The sequence below is a fragment of the Pithys albifrons genome, chromosome 1 (assembly GCF_047495875.1).
Source record: "Pithys albifrons albifrons isolate INPA30051 chromosome 1, PitAlb_v1, whole genome shotgun sequence".
NCBI classification, from domain to species: Eukaryota; Metazoa; Chordata; class Aves; order Passeriformes; family Thamnophilidae; genus Pithys; species Pithys albifrons.
This window is the reverse complement of record NC_092458.1, coordinates 17,416,641-17,435,974: the sequence shown is the minus strand read 5'-3', so window position 1 is coordinate 17,435,974 and position 19,334 is coordinate 17,416,641. Positions and strand designations below refer to the sequence as shown.

General features: G+C 41.1%; 1 protein-coding gene across 2 annotated transcripts in view; it reads left to right on the top strand.

The window, feature by feature from the left end:
* Positions 1–9,869: 9,869 nt before the first annotated feature.
* The window catches only part of RAB20 (RAB20, member RAS oncogene family), a 33,663-nt gene continuing 24,198 nt past the window's right edge, over positions 9,870–19,334 (top strand). For both annotated transcript variants that reach the window (XR_011699072.1, XM_071569709.1), the window contains exon 1: positions 9,870–10,234. Coding sequence is in view for 1 of the 2 variants with exons in the window: in XM_071569709.1 (XP_071425810.1) it covers positions 10,063–10,234 (172 nt within the window). In the remaining variant the exon portion in view is untranslated. The remainder of the gene's footprint in view (positions 10,235–19,334) is intronic.

Genomic DNA, 19,334 nt, shown 5'->3' with positions numbered 1-19,334 from the left:
AAGGAATTCTGCAAAGTAATCGTGCACTGAGAAAAAACCAATTGCTTCCTTCCCCTTTAAACCTTCTACCACAAGAATGTAATGGCTTCTGTCAGTATTGGTAACTTCCTGATAGTTTTCCATCCTTTGTATTGACAATTTGAGGACAGAGACAATGAGGTAAATGTTTTATGTGAAGCACAAACTCTACTTCTATCCCTTGAATTGCCTAAATTCCTTTATTTTAAAAAGTCCTTGAGTTTCAAACAGTTGCCATTCTTGTGCCTTCATGCAAAGGTTTATTACAGATCTTTTCTCTTTCATGATCACAAGATGTACTTGCAGTGAACACTGTGAACTTGTGTGCCTTATCCATCAAAACACAGGCTTTGACCTGATGTTTACTGAAATGGATGGATCTTTCCCTACTCTCTCTGAAGAACACAGCTAACGAGTGTTTGTTGCAATTTCTCCTTTATTTCCTTTCATTACTATCTGTTATCCCTTTGTTCAGAAGGGATATAATTTATAACCCTAATCAAAAACTCATAACAGAATTTAAATTCAAGTTCATCTTTCTTCACTTCAGAATTTTAGCATAGGCTGCATTTAGGCATGTTTTTAACTGTTAATAGTATTCCTAAGAGCTAAGAAAATACCTCAGCCTCCAGCTGACCAGCACCATGCTATAGGCCAGGTCTGCACTTGTTGCTTCACTGCTAATGAAAAGTTTTTTCTAAAGTCACTGATGACTTATAGCCAGAGAGGGTAATCCTATTTCTGTTTCTTTTACCCTCTTCCATTCTCATTTTCCATGTATATATTCCACAATGAAGCTTTTGTTTTACACTTTGTATGCCCTCTTTTCTCCTTTAGACAAACCTCTGTCTGTTTCACCTTTTAATTGCACGTTTTTTCCATTCAGAGCAATTTGTCTATATTAAATTAATCGTCACCTTTCTCCTTTTTCTGATTTAGGAATAACAATCTTGGTATATTACTTTATAGTAATCTCTTCTGAGCTTTAGAGAATTATAAGCTTCTTTATTTGAATTAAATATAAATAAGCTCACTACAATAATATCTTATGCTAACATCTCTAATATGTTCTGAAAGTTCTCTTTACTCTGTTATTTTTACTCCTTAAACAGACCAGCTTTGACAGAAGCAGATGTTTGAAGTAAATTAGATTATATAATATTAAATCTGGAATGAATTTCACCAAGAAATTCTGTTTAAATTAGTGATTTAGATTAAATATTAACAAGCATTAATAATTTCTGCAATTTCCTCTATCTTGCAGAAGCTATTTTCTTAGTATCTTAAAAGAACACATAAAATTCTCATTTTGTGAAAAAAAAAATCTCATAATAGAGAGAAACTTTTTCCTTGAGTATTCTCCTTCTTCTTCCATCCTTTATAGTTTTAAGTTTTCTCTCTGATTTAAGAGTTTCTTGTCTTGGGTGTGAAGGAGGATTAGGATACTTTATAATCAAAGCTACTAGAACTGAGCAGTGATATGTCAGACCAAACATAGAACTGATTTTCTCCCATAAACGATTCAGGTAATGTTTTAGTTGGTGTAAGTGTAAATGAGCACAGAATGTAATGGTGTATTTCTGCAACTCTCTGAATATGGAAACATCATGACAATACTAATTATTACTGATAACTAATTAGCCAAAGAAAGCCAATCCACAGTTATGTTTACCTCTCATTTGGTATTTGAAATGGAAAAAAACCAAGCAAGCAGAGTTTCAAATAATATTTTCAGAGCTGAAGCCAGATTAGGACATACTAAAGCAATTACTTCAGCAACTTGCTTTTATAAAGGAAATCACCAGCAACAGATTTCATTTCTAGATGACTTTCCAGTTCCCAAGAAACACAGCAGCATCCACAGTCTGGAAAGATGTCAAAGTAGTAGCTTGCAATTCCTAGCAACTCAGAAACCAAGTGCCAAAAATCATACTGCTTCAGCAAACATCACTTGCATGAAATTTTCCCATAACAGAAGTACATGGAGGATAACTGTATTAAACAAGGGAGAAAAAAAGTTTAAGTTTCAGCTGCAAACACTAGACACTGTTTGTCAGAGGAAATTTTAAAGTATTTTCCCTCTTGAATTTAGAGCAGGATTTTCCCTATGTAATTAGATGTAATAATATTTTTTGAGATGTCTGAAGGTCAAATCCCATCATACTTATTTATACCTTGGCTATGAATAGTTTTACTGATCTCAATAAGATTTCTGGAGGAGGACCCAAGGTGAGTAATGATGAAAAACCTGGTTATTAAAAATGAAAGGATGGAAGCAAACACAACTGTTTCCTAAGATCACTCTACAGAAAAATTTTAAATTATGAAATTGAAAATGCATTCAAAATAATGAGACAGGAATTAATTCCCAGAAACACTGTGATGTAAAGGGGTGTTAGGGAGTTGTGCACTTCATTTTAGTCATAAATATATGGTTAAAGATACAGAAAAAATAGGAAATTCTGAATGCATCATTTTAAAGTAAACTCTCTACCAGATATTAAGGTATGGCATTGTTTCAAATGTAATGATGTCACCCTTATGCTGTGTTTGAAACTATATTAATAAACCTTACTGTTGTTTCAGTAGGTTTTAGTGCCTATATATAAAGTCTGATACAGTGAAAGTCCAACTAAAGAGCTATCAACACAAATCTGAAATATTCTGTTTTTTTTTCTCTCTATGCAATTTAGGAAGTGGCCAAGAAGTCCTCATTCATATTTTACGAGGGAAAGATTATCTGTTACAGAAACAACTCTTACTAAGAAAATCATCATAGATTCCTTCTTTTCTAATTCTGAACTAGAACTAGTAGAGGACTGGAACATTTTGTGCACTAAGTTTTGAATATGAAGACTTCAAACTTAGGCAAAAATTTCCAGTATTACTCTCCAAAAACAAGCTAGTATCAATTATATTTGCATATTCTAAACTCCACTTTGATCATCCTTTCTTCTCCTAATCTTGAAGGCCCATCTTCACACATATAAGTAAATCATTACTATCTTTACACTCCTAATTGCATGAATATTTACTTTCTAAATAAGCTCCTTTATCCACCAATAGCTGGTGCATCTCTCACCCAAGGACCAGATGTGGGTGGATGAAAAAAGAGCCCATGAAAGGATGAAATGCTTTCAGGAGAAATCATTGTGATAAATTTCATTTCACAGTGATCAGTTTATACTTTGAAGGTCACAATGTTATCTTTCTTTAAGGGGATAAAAAGAGGATGGCTGTTCTTTCCTGACAAATTCAATCGATTTTTTTTTGACCTTTAACAAGTGCCAGGAGGAGAAATCCCACTTCCCTCTGTATGCTGACAGTATGCGTGTGGAGGATTTCAGAGAAAGGAGAAAAGGATATTGCAATGGCTTATCCACCCAAGAAGAGAAATACAAGTGCGGTAACAGGGTTAGAGGCAGGACAAGATGTAACTCCTGACTGGATGTGTGTTGTGGTTTAGAAATGGTATTCTTCAGTTTAGTATTCCAAATGAAACACTCCAAACTATGCTTTGCTCAATCACTCCCCTGCCCCCCTGTCTTCTCCCCTGTGATGTCATGGAGAGGAGAATTGGAGACACAGAAGGTGCAGAGCACAGGTTGATATAAGAACAATTTACTGGAAATAGGAATGATATAAGAAAATGATCAGTAAAAGCAAGAATGTTGATAAAAAAGTCTGCAAGAGGTGAACAATTCACACATGAGTGCTTACCATGTAGAAACCCCTGACAATACCCCAGTGTGCCTCCACGCTACATGCATTTCCTTTGTCCCTAGAAAATGATGTGAGATGGTAAAGAATAAGCTCTGGGTTCTAGCCATGAACCCTCCTGGCTACTGCAAAAATCAACCCTGACTGGCTGGAACCAGGACACTGTGATTTTGCCCTGGCACAAGTTTGTGCGTGATGGTCTTCAATGGCCTTTTCTTCCTGACCAGAAACAGTGATGGCATACTTGGCACAATGTGAATTTCTTCATAGGGAGTAGCTATGGCTACAGCCTAGAGAAATTACTTAAAATTAAGGTATAGTATGTAAAAGATACTTGATATGCCTGAATGTCATTAATGATGAGGTAAACTCAACTGAAAACATGTCTGTTTTTCTGTATATGTCACTTTTTAGCAATGCATATGGTGACGCTATTGAACTTGCAAATGAAAATTAAATTCTTTCAACTGTCCCAAGTTCCATTGTGAGAATAAGTTCACATTTAAAGATCACAAGTTGCATTTGTTTTGGCTCCCATGCCATTATTAATCACTAGGACCATGACATCTGATTCTGCCAAATCTGGACTCAGATTCCCATTTGTGGGCTGCTGCTATCCATAGGATACCTCATAGATATATGAGTCTGTTTATCACAGACAAAAATCTTAAGGAGTTTATAAGAACCAAAACAAATTCTGTCTTACTACTCTTTCATGAAGAGTGAAAACCTAATATATCTTTTCATAGGCCATAATTCTGTAACTTCTTGTAGGCATATGTGATTTCGATGAGTAAGGAGATAATGGACCTGGTTGATGATGTGGCCACAGCAGAGCTGCTCCCTCCACACAGTGCCAGCTGCTAGCTGTTCGTAAACTCAGATTCCTCACTGCAGAAAGCTGACTTAAGGCCTTGACTCACAGTTGAGCAACACAGGGTAAACTAACTTCCTGTGAAAGACGTGTATGGGGAATTCCTCCTGACCCCCTATTTGCATCTGCATCTCTAGCATCTGCATCAGGGATGAGTTCACTTTTGCTCACTCAGGGGCTGTATCTATAGCTCAAGTTGCCTCATGGTTTCCATCTAAGACCTTCTCTTCAACTGCCTTTAACACAGGCAAACTCTAATCACACAGGTCAGGTTTTTCTGTGATAGGGATGTCTTAAGCTGGTTGGTTTACCCATGTCATTTTCATTTTTGTGGTTCAGACACTGGCCAGGCAGAAGGAATACAGTGATAAACTTTTTCAATCCTGGTGAACGAGAACAGTCCTACAACTGAGTTGCTCCAAAATATGCAAGGCTTGAAGAGGTGGCAGATCAGGAACACTTCCCAAGCGAAAGTAGAGGTGTGTGAGCAGCCAGCGCTGACCAGCTGAAGCCCCAGGGAACTGAAGCTCAGTGGGCCCAACCATGGACTGCCTCATCAGCCTTCTCTGGACTGATCACAAAACCAGCAGAAAACTACACACAGTCACTGTTGAGCTAGTTTTTTTGTCAGCTCATCAAGCTCAATCGGCACAGGGAACCGTCACACAGAAGCCAGTGCCAGCCTAAGGAAAAGGCTGGGAAAAGGAGAGAAAGGTGTGGAACTGCACCCCCAGAGAAAACATACTCTTGATATGCAGAACAGGGCAATGACCCTTGATTAGGGTTGTGGACTAATCTGTGGGGGGAAGAGGAAGATACTAGCATATGTTAGGATAAATACTTAGGCAGAGCAGTGGCAACGTGATGAAGGGCTCTTTCAGGCTACTCATCATGTTGCCACTGCTGAGTCTACATATTTCAGGCTTCATATCCTGAAAGAGAGCTCCTTGAGACTGAGGTCTAGTTAGGGCTGTCTGGAAGATGATGAGTGCAAATATTTCTGTTTAATTAACATACATACTCATTTGCTCATTTAGAAGAAAGAAGTCATAAAGGAAGGCAATAAGCAGAAACAAAACCAGAAATTGCCATGGTTCACCAACTGGTACCTGTTCATAGCTTTTGCAGTGACCTCATACTTTGTAAAGAGGTACAACAAACAAAGCACTGGAGTGTCAGCACATAATGCCAAAGGAGTTTTTGTTCTGATTTTCACATTTTGTAGATTTTAGGAACACAGTAGTTGTGGATTTTTAGAGGGTTAATATTTCTAACAGTTTAAGTTTAGTGCCTTTCTATCACTACCCCTGTCCCAGAACAAGGAGCTCAAATTCCTTTAGTTAATTAATCTTGTTTAGACTCCTTTCCAAGGTAGAGCTGAAAGATATCAGAAGCCCTACAGAATGAAACATAAACATAGGTCAGAGTGACCCAGAAGTCAAAACTGGATGAACTCCAAGAGACCTCCAAGGAAGAAGAGCTGATGAAGACAGAGGGTCTTGACAACCCCAGACCCAATTCCAGGGGTTGGTCCAGGGGTGGGACTGGGGCTGGACTGAGAAATGTGTAAAGCAATGATTGGAGGGATCTTATTATAAAAGCCATGGAAACAAGAACTGGGACACATGCATGTCACCCTGTATTCCTGTGGGCTGTAGGCCCTGTGTTATTAAAGGACCTTTACTTTTTATCTTACCCTACACTAATGTGGCTCGAAGTCCTGTTTTTGGGGGGAGGGGTCATTCATGGCATCAACATATTTAGGGCAAGAGATCAGCCTCTCTTACTGCCCTTCTCCTTGGTTCATAAAGCCTTGTCTAGGATTCACTAGATAACTGAGGTACATGCCTCCAAGCTATGGATTCATCCATGTTTAAAAAGCAGCATGTTTCTTTCAGGAGTTTGTACTGCCTTTGTTGTTACAAACAGTCCCATTGAGGTCCCCGGTAGTATCTCCAGAAAATATGCATGTGATCATGGAGATTCAACATCCCAAAAGACAGAGACATTGCCAGAGGACAAAACCAAGAAGCATGTTGTTCTGGACACCAAGGCCACAGCATACCTGTGACACGTTGGGAGCAGCAGTTAGTAGCTGACACGACATATGCCTTCAACCACTTGCTCAGTTTGCCTCCAAAATAAGATCAGCTCAACAAAAAACAACCCTGTTCTGTGGCAAACTCACCTCATGTGAACTTACAAAATACTGTTAGCCTGGAGACCAAGTGAGGCCCATAGGCAGGACAATGTATATAAATAACTAGGGAAGGCTGGCAAGGAAACAAATAAACAGGCTCTAATTTTCTCCTGCAACATTAAGCAGTTTTCATACCGAGGGAGACTAGAAAGGCTGAGTTACCCTAATGGCAGTACAGTCATTATTGGCTCAGGTTTTTGGCCTGTGTACAAGGCTAACATTCTTATTTTGGGAGGGTCTTACTTTAGCACAGAAATGGTTAAGAAATTTTCATGTGTTGTGCACCTTTGTATCCTCACACAAATGTCTAAATTTCAGAATACCTGAAGACTAACCATGGTGACCACACTGTCACACTGTCAGGAAGGTTAATGACCAACCTTACTATAATTAAAGACATCTTCAGATGCTCTAAAGTGAAAAACAAACACCCGACAATATGTGCAGTCCACATACATTCACTACTCAGACAGTAAAGTATTCTGTATTTGTTCCTATGAAGCAGCTTTTGACATTCTTCATTCCCAGACTTACTACTGTGGAGATCTCTTGCTACAGACGACTCAGTGATTTTGGGAAATTATCTTGCAACAGGCAAATTCATCTGAGTGCTAAAGAGCAAATTACAGACTCTTAATGTTTTCCCAAATATTTTCACATATGCTGTGTTATTATTTATATTGCATTATAGACTATCCTGAGCCATTTGACTTTAACAAGAGGCGACTTAAATTTTATGCTGTAGATTGGAGTGCATTCATCCAAGGAGATGTTGGCAGTAATAACCAAACACGTTGTGCTGTGCCTAATGAAGGTGTTTTCCTGAGGTCAGTGGGAGCTCAGACTACTGAGGACTTCACAAACTTGAGTCTTTAAGGGCTTACCTCAAGAGCCCTTCTACATACCTGGAACCTACCCAGATCATGATTTTTCTAAATTCTTTCAAGGATCTGAAACAACATCCAGTTCCTTCCAATCCATTGCACCTGATTATTAGGCATGGATTGCTGTGAGACAGAGATGAACCTTTAAGTAAGTGGTGAATGGGAGATGCATGCTACTGGGATAATGCACATCCCTCACTGAGTGAGAGTTGTCAGCTATGGCACCAGGTCCAAATGAGTCCTGGAACAGATGGATTTGGTGTCTCATTTAGCTAGGTCATGGTTAACATACAAAAGTAATACATTGCCACCAGTAAAGTCAGCTGCTGACATTTTCAGGAGAGTCCCCTGTCTGTCTGACTGCTGCTAGCTGGAAATACACACACTCAAAAATGTGGGGATGTAGGTATGTGTTTCAAGAAACTGTGGAAAACATCTGTGAAGGGAGTGGGCTTCTTTTTTTGTAGTGCTTGTACCTAACAAAACCTAAAATCTCAGTTGCATTTTCACCATATTATTGAAATTGTTTTCTGTCCTAACTTCTCTGTGTCACTGTTAGAAACTATTGATACCTGTTTTGAACACCAGAAAGACCAACATTTCACTAGTACATGAAGAAAATTGAAATACAGGAGAATTAAGGTAAAATTTAGAAATAATTGCTTCAAGTGTTTTATTTGCTAGGATTTGGTAGCAGAAGCACTGATGTAAATCGCAAACTGTGTTTACGCTTTTAGGTGTTTCCTTATTGTGTGGACAGTAAAACAATGCATAAGGTGAGAGTATATAAACTCAGAATCTTTTTGCTGCTACAGATCCTTATGGTCTAAACTCTTTAATAAAAAATTCTTCTTTTCTCTTTCTAAAATGGCCTCTGCCACTTCAGAAGGTTGTAACCTGCATTGCACGTGGGAATTTGCAAGCAGTAACCATGCAAAGAGAACATCTGTTCTTTTTACACTTACATGCCAAGTACCCAGAAGAACCCTACTTGCTTTGTACTGCCTCAGAGAAGCACTTTTATTCAATGAATATATTTTTCCCAACTCTGGGATTGAGACAGGAATAGAAGCATTTGGGAATCTCAGACAAAGGTCTCATACCATAGAAAAATACTGCCACAAAATTATTGAAGTGCAACAACATGCCCCACCCTAATATTTCACACAGCCCCGAATAAGATCCCATATTAATATTTTGGAGTCACTAGTAAGATTTTTTTTAACAGACAATTTAACATCTTCTCTCTCTTTGAGTATTTCCAGTACTTTAATATCTGGAGTGTATCTGATTCCGGACTGAAATTACTTATCATTGGGTACAACTGCAAAACCACAGATCTGGGCAGTAAAAGCAGAATAAGCAAAATGAAGCAGGTATGGCTTTAAGAACCCACACTTCTACACAGTTAATCCATTTCAGCAAGTAAGTAAAAATCAAACCATCTCATAAAAACAAAGCCTAGACTGGCTAAAGAAATTCTAACAGTTTCAATATGAGTCATGCAAGAGTGAAGGTGCATGTTCATTTATTATGAAAAGTGCTGCTATCATGTGGGGAGAGAGAGGAAATTATTAACTGGTAAGTTTTCTTAAAAATCCTGTAAGGGTTATTTTCCCTCCACAATGTGGTCTACACATTATCCTTTTATTTACCCCAAATTTGTAGCATGTTTATATCCTATTAAAATATTTTCCCCAGTTTTGTTTGTCACGCAAAGGACTGATGTAAAAACGATAGGCTAGATCTCTGGGTAATTTAAACGATGGCAAATCTGTCACATGAAATGGAATTAATCTGAGTTAGAGCAGCTGGGCAAACTGACTGTTCCTAATTTCAGAGCAACTTTCTGCCCCTCCACGTACACGCCGGGAGGGGAGCGCGATGCGCGGGTTGGTGGCCGTGGTAACCCCGGCGGGAAGGACGGGGATAGCCCGGGATGCCCCGAAGGCTCAGCGCGGCCGCGCTCGGTTCCGACACCCCCGCAGGTGGCGGCTGCTCCAGCCCAGCAGCCCCCACGCTGCCCCGGGCCGATACACATCGCCGGCTCCTCCGCAACAGGGCCAGGGCGGAAGATCGGGGATCGCGGAGCTCCGGCGGCCGCTCCGCCCGCGTCCCCTCCCCCCGGCGGGGCGGGAGCGGGGCCGGGCCGCGGGAGGAGGAGCAGCCGGGACCGGAGTCGGGGGTGGATCGCGGCGGCTCCAGCGGAGCTCCCGAAGTTTGCGCTGCCGGCGGAGGCGGCTCTCGGCGCTCGTCCCGCCGCTTCCGGGGCTCCGCCGGGCGGAGGGGCCGGGCCGGGCCGACGGGCGGCCGGTGCAGGACGAGAGAGTGGCCGCCGGCAGGGAGCAGAGCCGAGCCGAGCCGAGATGAAGAAGCCGGACGGGAAAGTAGTGCTGCTGGGGGACATGAACGTGGGCAAGACCTCCCTGCTGCACCGCTACATGGAGCGGCGCTTCCAGGAGACGGTCAGCACCGTCGGCGGCGCCTTCTACCTGAAGCAGTGGGGTCCGTACAACATCTCCATCTGGGACACCGCAGGTGAGCGCGGGTCCGACACCGCAGGCTCCCGGCGTTTCCCGGCGGAACGGGGCTCCCAAAAACTTGGGGGTGTTTGCCAGCAGGATGCCCCTCTCCTCCGGGTCCGGGGAGAGCGGCGCTGCCCCCGCACCCTCCATACCTTGGTCACGATGCCCGTGGCTTTCTTTTCCCTAGTTTTGGCTCGACCCTAATGTATGTGCTGTTGAGGAAAGTGATTACGGGCGGGGGACGTGGCTCGGGACAGCCTCCCCTTGCCGAGAAGCGGCGGGCAGGAGATGGAGAGGTGACCCCCGCGGTGCCCCGGCGGGGCGGCCCCGGGAACTCTGCCCCGCTGCTTAGCGCCTTGTTGCGGCACCACGGTAAAGTCAGTCGCCTGAAACACAAGGGTTTGGCGGTAGGACAAAGTCTGAAAAGATGCACGATTTTGACGGGCCACAAGGGGCCTTACATCAGCTTCTCTCTGATATTTTTGGACCATCTCTGGTATTTTTTTTGCTTTGCAAAATGTGGTTGGACATGGAAGATTGCGGCGTCGGTTTGCTTTCTTTTGCCCAAGTAGTTTGCTACTGATGGCAGTTTCAGGTAGGGATTAGGGAGGTTACAGCTTCTGTTCATCCCTTCTCGGCGTGTGGTGTTGAGTATCCCTTTGATATCAGCTGGTGTCAGACTCGGAATTCCAAAGGCGCCGCTCGCCAGCCGTTCGGACGTGGCGTTCCCCTTCACCGCAGCAGTAAGAGCATAAGGAATTAATGCACAGAGAGCGTGGGCTGCAGGCAGTTTCAGCAAGGGGCTGTCTGGCCCGCTGTATTGTGGCAGGCAGCATCTCTGGGATGCAGGAAGGAGCATGGGCTGTGGTTTGGAGGCCTGGGCTGGAGGAGGTGGGAGAGCACGGACTGGAGAAATGGTTTGTGGTCTTAGTCATATGAGTGTCTTGCTCTTGATTATTGAGTCGGGAAGCTTGCCTCTGTCATGTAAAGGGCCAGGACTGTCCTGATAAATGAGGTCTGTGAACACTCTTGCCTGTTAAGTTGCTCTTGGGGAAAAATAATCCTGTTCATTATTTTTTTGTTTTCCTGTTTAGCTGAATTTTAAAAGATCTATTAGTTGCAACGTGAAGAATGTAGATTATAAGTCCTTATGAAACTTGTGGAGCTGCAGCATCGTGCAATATTCCAGTTTCCTCTTGGTGACATTTGGGAGGGAAGTTAGTTTGCTGTGTCACTTCATGTCACAATCTAGTCCAAAATGTCTTTTTCTAGTTCAGGAATTGAGAATATGAAAGGGGAGAGATGAAACTGCTGAGAAGTTGTGAAGAAACACTTTTGGGGGTTGGGGAGGAGGTGTTTGAGAAGTTTTGCTTCTTGCATTTCCTAATCTGTTACTATGATGAAAGCTCTCTACCAGTAGCTCTGTTTCAAATGTACTTTCTATGTCCATTACAGTATTTTTGAAGGGAAAATCTGCTTCAGTTTTGGAATTGATGTGTTTTACTGTGAAGAGTCTCCTGTGGGCAACTGTTGCTTTCTTCTAGCAAGACAGACCCACAGCAGAGATTAACAGTGAGTTTTATTTCAACAGAAGAATTATCTTGGTTAGATTGTTCTTTGGTAATTTCCACTACACCCTTCTGATTTTTGTTTTCATGCACAGTAAAATAAGTCCCTCCAAGACTTGTCTGCTGGGTTTAGAACCCTTTTTTCAGTAATTTTTTTTTAATTGCAGTATTTTGGGCCATATTAGTTGAGGTTTCAGGTTCCAGCTCGGTGTGGGATCTGGAGAGCTGCAGAGGTGGGTTCTCCATGTGCCAGATGAAGCACCCAGGTGAGTCCTTTCTCAGGGCAACAGAAGTGTTCAGAGCTCAACAGTTGCCTTCCCAGTGGCCGTGGTTCCTTCTGCACCCTGAAGCAGGGCCACTGCCGATGCTGCTGCCTGCGTACCACTGCAGGAGAAGCTCCTGCTGCTCTCCCAGACTCAGCAGTACTTCTGTCGCTGGATTGCTGAAGCTGTATTTGCAGAACGCCTGTTGAAAACTGTTGCTGCATTGTACGAGGAGAGGCATAACGCATCTTACCCTTCTTCGTTGTTGGAGCTAGCATTGAGCCCAGCTATCCCTCCTCTTGTCTTCCAGAGGCAGGCATGAACTCTTGCACCATCTCTCTGTTAACTTGGAGTGCTGCAAAACAATGGAAGTTGCTGAGACTCGGCTGGACTGCTTTGGGGCCTGTGGGCTTTAGTTTATTAACAACTCTCATTAATGTTAGAAGAAATAGAAGCTCCCAGGGCACATGTATGCTTTCTTCTGTCCTGGTGAAGCAGGAAGGGACCTTGTGGACATGTGTAACTGATGTTAAGTCACAGGGGGGATTCAAAAGTCTGTATTATTTCTTTATTTATTATTTTAATTTTGTGTGGCCCTTATGCTTTTGCTGGCCTCAGTGTGTCTGGAGACCTTGGCCTGTGGCTCTTATCTCTCTATAGTCTCACTGTCTTATCTCTGCCAGGTGGGTACCAACTAAGCTTGGAATTTGTGTAGTAAGGAGGAGTTTAAATTTTAGCTTTTTTGTCTGTCTATTAACCTGACTTGCTTACTACTGAATTCTTGTGAAGCAGTTACAGGCTTGTCAAACACAGATACATTGTTTTCTTTAATTACGTATGTGTAAATATAGAGAGAATCCTGCAAGAAATGATAATCAAGGAGATTTAAAATTGTTTAAGCACAACAATATGACAAAAGTATGGTTCAAAATTTTCACCCATCCTACCTATCTGAGTGTCAGCTCAAGATGTCCATATACAGTGTAGAAATATGGAAGATTTGGCCTAGAAAAATGGGAGTGCTTGGTAGTAACTACTGTACTAGTTCAATACATAATTGAACAAAGTAAACTGGAATGCATCTTCTTTTTTTAATTTTCTCAGTTTGTGGTATATTTAGTATGTGAATGTATGCTTATTTTTGTTGTTGCTTATCAGCATTATTTTGGGGACTGTTATCTCCAGAGTAGTGCCCTATATTTTACTTACAGTTTGGTTTGTATGATTATTTGTTGTTCTGGTATGTGTTAGGCATTTGACTGTAGCAACATAAGCTTCAGTACAGTGAAGCTTCATTCCTGTAATACAGAGTTTTGTTTGTACAAGGTTAGACTTTAGTGACTGGTGAGAATATCTGTGTAGTGGTGATGGATCAAAAGTTAAGTATGGATGGATATTAGTACTACACAAGTCTAATTGCCCATCTTCTGAATTATTTAAAATATGTGTCATTTTCACTTATCACTCCCTTGATATTGCCTAACTTCTGTCATTTTACCAGGAATAATTAAATTTGCTTGCCATAGTGCTTAAAATGTGTATTTCTATGTTGTTATCACTCAGTGAATCACAGTGTGCACGACTGACCTGTTCTACCAGGTTAGGTCCGAAGTGCAAATCAGTTATTTCAGGGAGGACTCTTTCTTTTGACTGTACATTCACACCTCTCCTTATCTTGGAAAAAACAGATACTTAGTCTGGTCTAAATCTTTCATGTTCTTATCCACAGGTCTTGTAAATGGATGTGCGTAAGTTGTCAGACTTGATTAGTTTTTTTAATATAAATGCTCATGGCATATAGTTCAACATTTCCAGTTTTCCAGTTGATGATTACGAGAGAAGTTATTTGGAAATTGCCTTCAACTCAAAAACCAAATGAGCCACAGATGGAAGAATGCTTGTGAGAAGTATCATATGCTTGCCATGTTTGGAAGCTCTTTTTTTTTTCTTAGCCATCTGCTTTTGACTGTTTCTTCACTGTCAGGGGCTTGGATAGATGGTCTTGTGTCTGACCTAGTATGGCTGTTGTTGTATTTCTGGTTGGTGCAGAGAATTATTTATTACTCCTTATATTCTGATGCTACATATTATCTTTGTTTTCTCTTTGGATCAGTTAATTCAAAGGGATTTAAAAAAAAAAAGAAGTATAAACTATACAAAAAAAGAGACTACATTTTAGCGTGTTTTAAAGGACTAGTCTGCTGGATAGGGTCTCTAAGGCATATAAGTACATGCTTTGAGACCTTCATACTAGTATTTTTGAAGTAGTATTTTTTGGAACAAGGAAAGTAAGCAATAGCATTGTCCAGAAGAACTTTCTCACATGGAGACACATTGGACACTCAGGATGCCAAAGCTATATATATATATGGTGTGTGTGTGTGTGTATATATATATATATATATATATCTTCTAGACAGTGCTGACAGCAGCTGCAGAGTGAACCAAAATTTCCTGCTGGGTGCTGATGGCATGCAGCTCTGAGCTAGCATGTAATCTTTTGTCTCTGGCAGCAGAAAGCATCCTGAAGTTTTGAGGATCGTGGTCCTACACCACCATTAAACCTAAAATAATAATGTGAGGTGGCTGCAACTAATAATATTGTGGGGGTCTTTTGGTTGTTCAGGCATGTTTTCTGATGCCTGTGTATTTCAAAAGCTAAAACTTGTTTGTGTGTTAGCTTGCAGTCTCTCTAGGTTGACATTTGTTCATCTGACAGATAAGTGGTGCTTCCAGCAGCAAGGTTTCTTATTTATTAGTGGTCATGTCCCCTGTGTTGCTGGGTTAGTATTAAAGCATCCAACCTGTAAATTTAATGACAAGTATTTTAGAAAGTTCACATCAGAATCCTGTAATTCTATTTTAAGAAGCTGAGTTCTGGACTTGCCAACAAACATTATAATGGAGATACATAAAGGTTAATTGGGAAAACAAACTTTCCTTCTTTTCCTTCCTCTGATCATGAGCTCCCTGCCTACAAGAACTGACTTCACTACTCTGTGAATATTCAGCTATCAGTTCACATTTTTACACCTTCCACCCCTTTATTTTGCACCTGCAGGGTTTTTCTTTCCACTTGTCAGACCTAGTAGAGTTAGGGGCAAAGGGGATGAACATAGCCTGGGAAAGGCTTTTCTTTGTCTTGGGTCAACTGCAGTGTATCTGCCTAATGAATGCATGCACCTCTTGTGACTGGTTTGCTGATGTCTGATGGATCAGTGCTGGTGAGCATGTGTGAGCTGCTCACAGCTTCTGATTTCTGACCACTAAGGTTTCATAGGCTGCAGTGCAGGCAGCTGCCTGTGCTGAGCTTTCTCAAGGGAGGTGTGAATATTTAGCTGCAAGATGTGTTAGGTTCCTCCCTTGCATAGTTTGGCTTTGAGTTTTGGTTGGTTTTTTTGTTTGTTTGTTTCTTTTTCTTTTTTCCCATTAGAATTTGTATGTGTTGATGTACACTTCCTTCTGCACATAAAATATCTTGAGTTAAAAGGGATCCATAAGTATCATTGAGTCCAATTCCCTGGTCCTTGCAGGATTACTTGAAACTAAACCATGTGACCAAGAATGTTCTCCACATGCCTTCAACTCTGACAGTTTTGATGCTGTGGGGAGCCTGTACCAGTGATCAACCACCCTCTTAGTGAAGAACCTTTTTCTAATGTCCAGTCTGACCTTCTGCTGATGCAGCTTCATTCTGTTTCCTTATAAAGTTGGAGACCTAGCTAAGTTCTCAGGGGAAACATGGGATGGGGTATGACTTGGTTCTTGTAATATGAGACCAGCCCAGGCAGGCTGGGTCTCCCTGCTGCCCTGGAGCCAAACATTCCCTTGTGGTGAACAGAAAGCAAATTGGCAGTAGGGAGGGTGGAAGCATGGTTCTCCATCATGTTGAAACCAAATCAAGAGAGAGTAGGATTTAAATGACGTATTTTCCTCACAAGTGAAGACTTATAGTAGCTGCTTTATTTGATACTCTGCGGGTTTTGACTTTTGGAAGTAGAGGATTACAGCAAGGGAAAAGAAGCAGGAAATGAGTCGATTGGGTAGGTTAGTCAAAGCCAAAAAGGAGACTGATGCATGTGCCTTTCTGAACCTGGTGGGATGGTGACAGCGGTTGGGGTTGAGTGTTGCTGAATGTATAGTGAGGTATCTTTAGTTGAGGAGGTTGCTTGTTAGAAGTACACAGGGGCTATCACCTTAAAAAGTGTCTTGGGCATCAGAGATCATTTACCGAGGAAGGTTGCTGAGTGTGTACCTGTGCTCAAGAGACAGGGGCTAAACAACATACAAGATGAAAAAATGGAAATCATATTGCTGATGAGTTGTGGCTCAGGGGCCAAATACCACCAAGACTCTGATTTTATTTTTTTTCTTTCCTTTTTTGCCCTTGGGAAAATTATTCTGCAGAATGTTGTGTTGGCCTCTGCATGTTAGTTGTTCATAATTGTTGTATGTAAAACAATGATGTCTGAGGACCAGTGCCTCATACACACATACCATGGCTTCCCTGGGATTATTGTGTATGGTTATAGGTTATGTATTTTCATATCCTGAAAAGGAAATCCTAAGATTGTAAGTTTGAAGGGACAGTATGACAAGCTGCTGAGAAAAATCTCTTGTGTACATGAGGAAATCCCTGAAGAGAGTTCACTGTCAGTGAGCTCTGTATCTAAAGCCTCTGAAGCAGATTCAGAGGCAGGAATAAAGGTTTAACTTTAGACCATTGCTGGAAGCATGATTTTGTTGTTGTGAAACAGTGCACCAGATTTCTTTTTTCTGCAATGAGTGTTTTCTGAAAAGAGCAGATTAAAATTGGAAGTGATTAAGAATATGAAGAAATAATGAATTGTCTGGAGAATGTTCTGGGAGAAGTTCTATTTTCTGTCCCCCAACTCAAAAATATAATGATATACAAGTAAAGTCAAAGGTAGCAAATTCATTGCACCTGCAAGAAAGTGATTTGATATGCAAATGAAGTAAAAATATGGAAATACCTTGTCAGAGGGAATTGTGAAAAATACATCTCAAAAAGAAACAGGAGACAGAGTGACACGCTTTGTTTATTCAGCTATGGCTAACTCACTTTATTGAAGGAAGAATTTTATTTCTAATGTGAAGTCAAACTAATGTGGAGGTTATGCCAACTTGTGAGTACTTGATGCAGGCCAGGATAAATGTTATGTGTGAACCTCTGTGATACCTTCTGTATTCCAGCCCCATGTTAAATTCCCACTTTGCATGTGGTATTTAATAATAGCTCGCCAAGTGACTGTGCTGTTCTAGCCTAAGTGGCAAATTCAAGTGGGACTCCCCCCAGGCAGTATCAATGACCTGAGGTCTGTGCGTGGATAAAGCTGTCCAGTGTCATGCCAAGACATTGTGACTTGAAAGGCATGAGCAACTTTGGAGTCCTCAGCAGGACAAATGAGTTTGTATGAGTTCTTGAATTGATTGGCTAAGTCCTGTTTTTAAGTCACAGATCCTAGGTTGGGGCAATAGTGAGAATCTTGACAATGAAGGATTTGGGCCTTTGACATTGCATTCTTTCGTCCCTGGTTACTGAAGGAAGAGGTTTATTTTCCAGATATATCTGTCAAAATTGACTTGACAGCTGAAAAGTTAGTTCAAGTACTGATTGCCTGCTTTGTGGCAGTACTGAAAATGTATGAGGGAGGGAGGCATGAACCAGAAAAATGGTTAGTAACACAATGTAAATGCAATGGCAAAGCTTCTGACAAAACTTGCAGACATGGAAATTCATCTTCCTGGTGGATCGGGAGCAGGTATGAGAGACTGCAGAAAATTTCAGAAGGGCGTCCAAGAACTGGATTATATGCTTCAGTAAAACTGGTCTCCTAGTAAGGTCTATGTAAAGGCAAAAACAGGTGTCCTGTGCAGGAAAGCCAGTTATTACTGCCCTGTTGCACTGGTCAGTTTGACTTAAGTATTTGTTAAATGCATACCTGAGTTGTCTGAAAAACCAGCTCTTTCAACAGTTTAAGCGTGAGGGGAAAACACGTGAATGGCGAGCAGTTCTCTCTCTAGCTGAGTAAATAGTGTTGCACATAACAGCATAAAGTTTCATAGGCAGTAAAGTAGAGATGAATGTGTAGAAAGTAATTCATGCTGACTCAGTTGTGGTTTTTTTTTCTGGGTTACCAGTCATATTCCATAATGAAAAAACAATAGCTTCTTAAAATTATCTTTATATGTTTAGGTGCTTGAACTTAGGCAGGCAGGGTTATGATGTTGTTCTATTGACTATGCAATGAACTTTTAGTCTTTCCGTTGGAAGGGTGCTTAAAGTACACGTGTGGGGCAGGGAACTCACTGCTAGCTGTATGGTTTTACTATTATTTCTTTGAGTGCTCATGTATGGTGAGGACATTTCTTGTTTCATCTCATTACATGCACGCTATGATGGTACAAATGTCAAAGCTGGGGAGACTCTAACCTCCCATTGCCTTGGCTGAGCTGCTTCTGATACTTTAGGCTAATTTGAGTATCTAAACTGCAATCACATCTTCTGTCTAGATGGGTTGGTTGTTTGCTTCACTGCCATTATTGTTTGGTGTTGGAGCCACTAACCATGTGAGCTTCCAAGTGGCAGTGTTTCATTGCCTGAACTGAAGGTACCCTTAGTAATCCCTCCTCTGAGTCACGCTGTGCTGTTGCAAAATATCCAAACAAGTAACCCTTGTTTGGGTGTCCATCTAGAAAGAAGCTGAGTTTGTGGTAGATATATTTGGAGCCATTAAAATTATAGAACAGTAAGAATCACATTCTTTTACAAATCTGAATGATTTCCTTTCTTTCAGGGGAACATTGGATTGATGAAAAGGCATCAAAGTTGTGATAAATTCCTTTTCCTGAGCCTGTCATATTAACTCTAACTTCATATTCAGTACCTGTAGATATGCCTAGGAAATGAGATTTCAGCTTGATGATTAAATTTAACTTATGCAGGTGGTGCTGCAGAAAGCAGAGGTGGTCAAAGGAAATAAATGGGTTTTTTGCTCTTAATTTGAATTCTTAACATAAGTAATTTGTTATCCTTCATCACAGGAGATCCAGGATAACTTCCTTTAGGACAACCAACTCAATAAGCATACAAGATTTCCATGCCTACCTGGGTGTGGAAGGAAACAAATCTAGAAGAAAACTTCTTAACATGGTTTTTAAAGGAGATATGTAATCAGATGTGTTTATGAGTCTTCTTGTATATCTTTCCATCTCTTAGGAATCAGGCAAGAATTGAACTTGGCTTTGCATGGGCCACCAA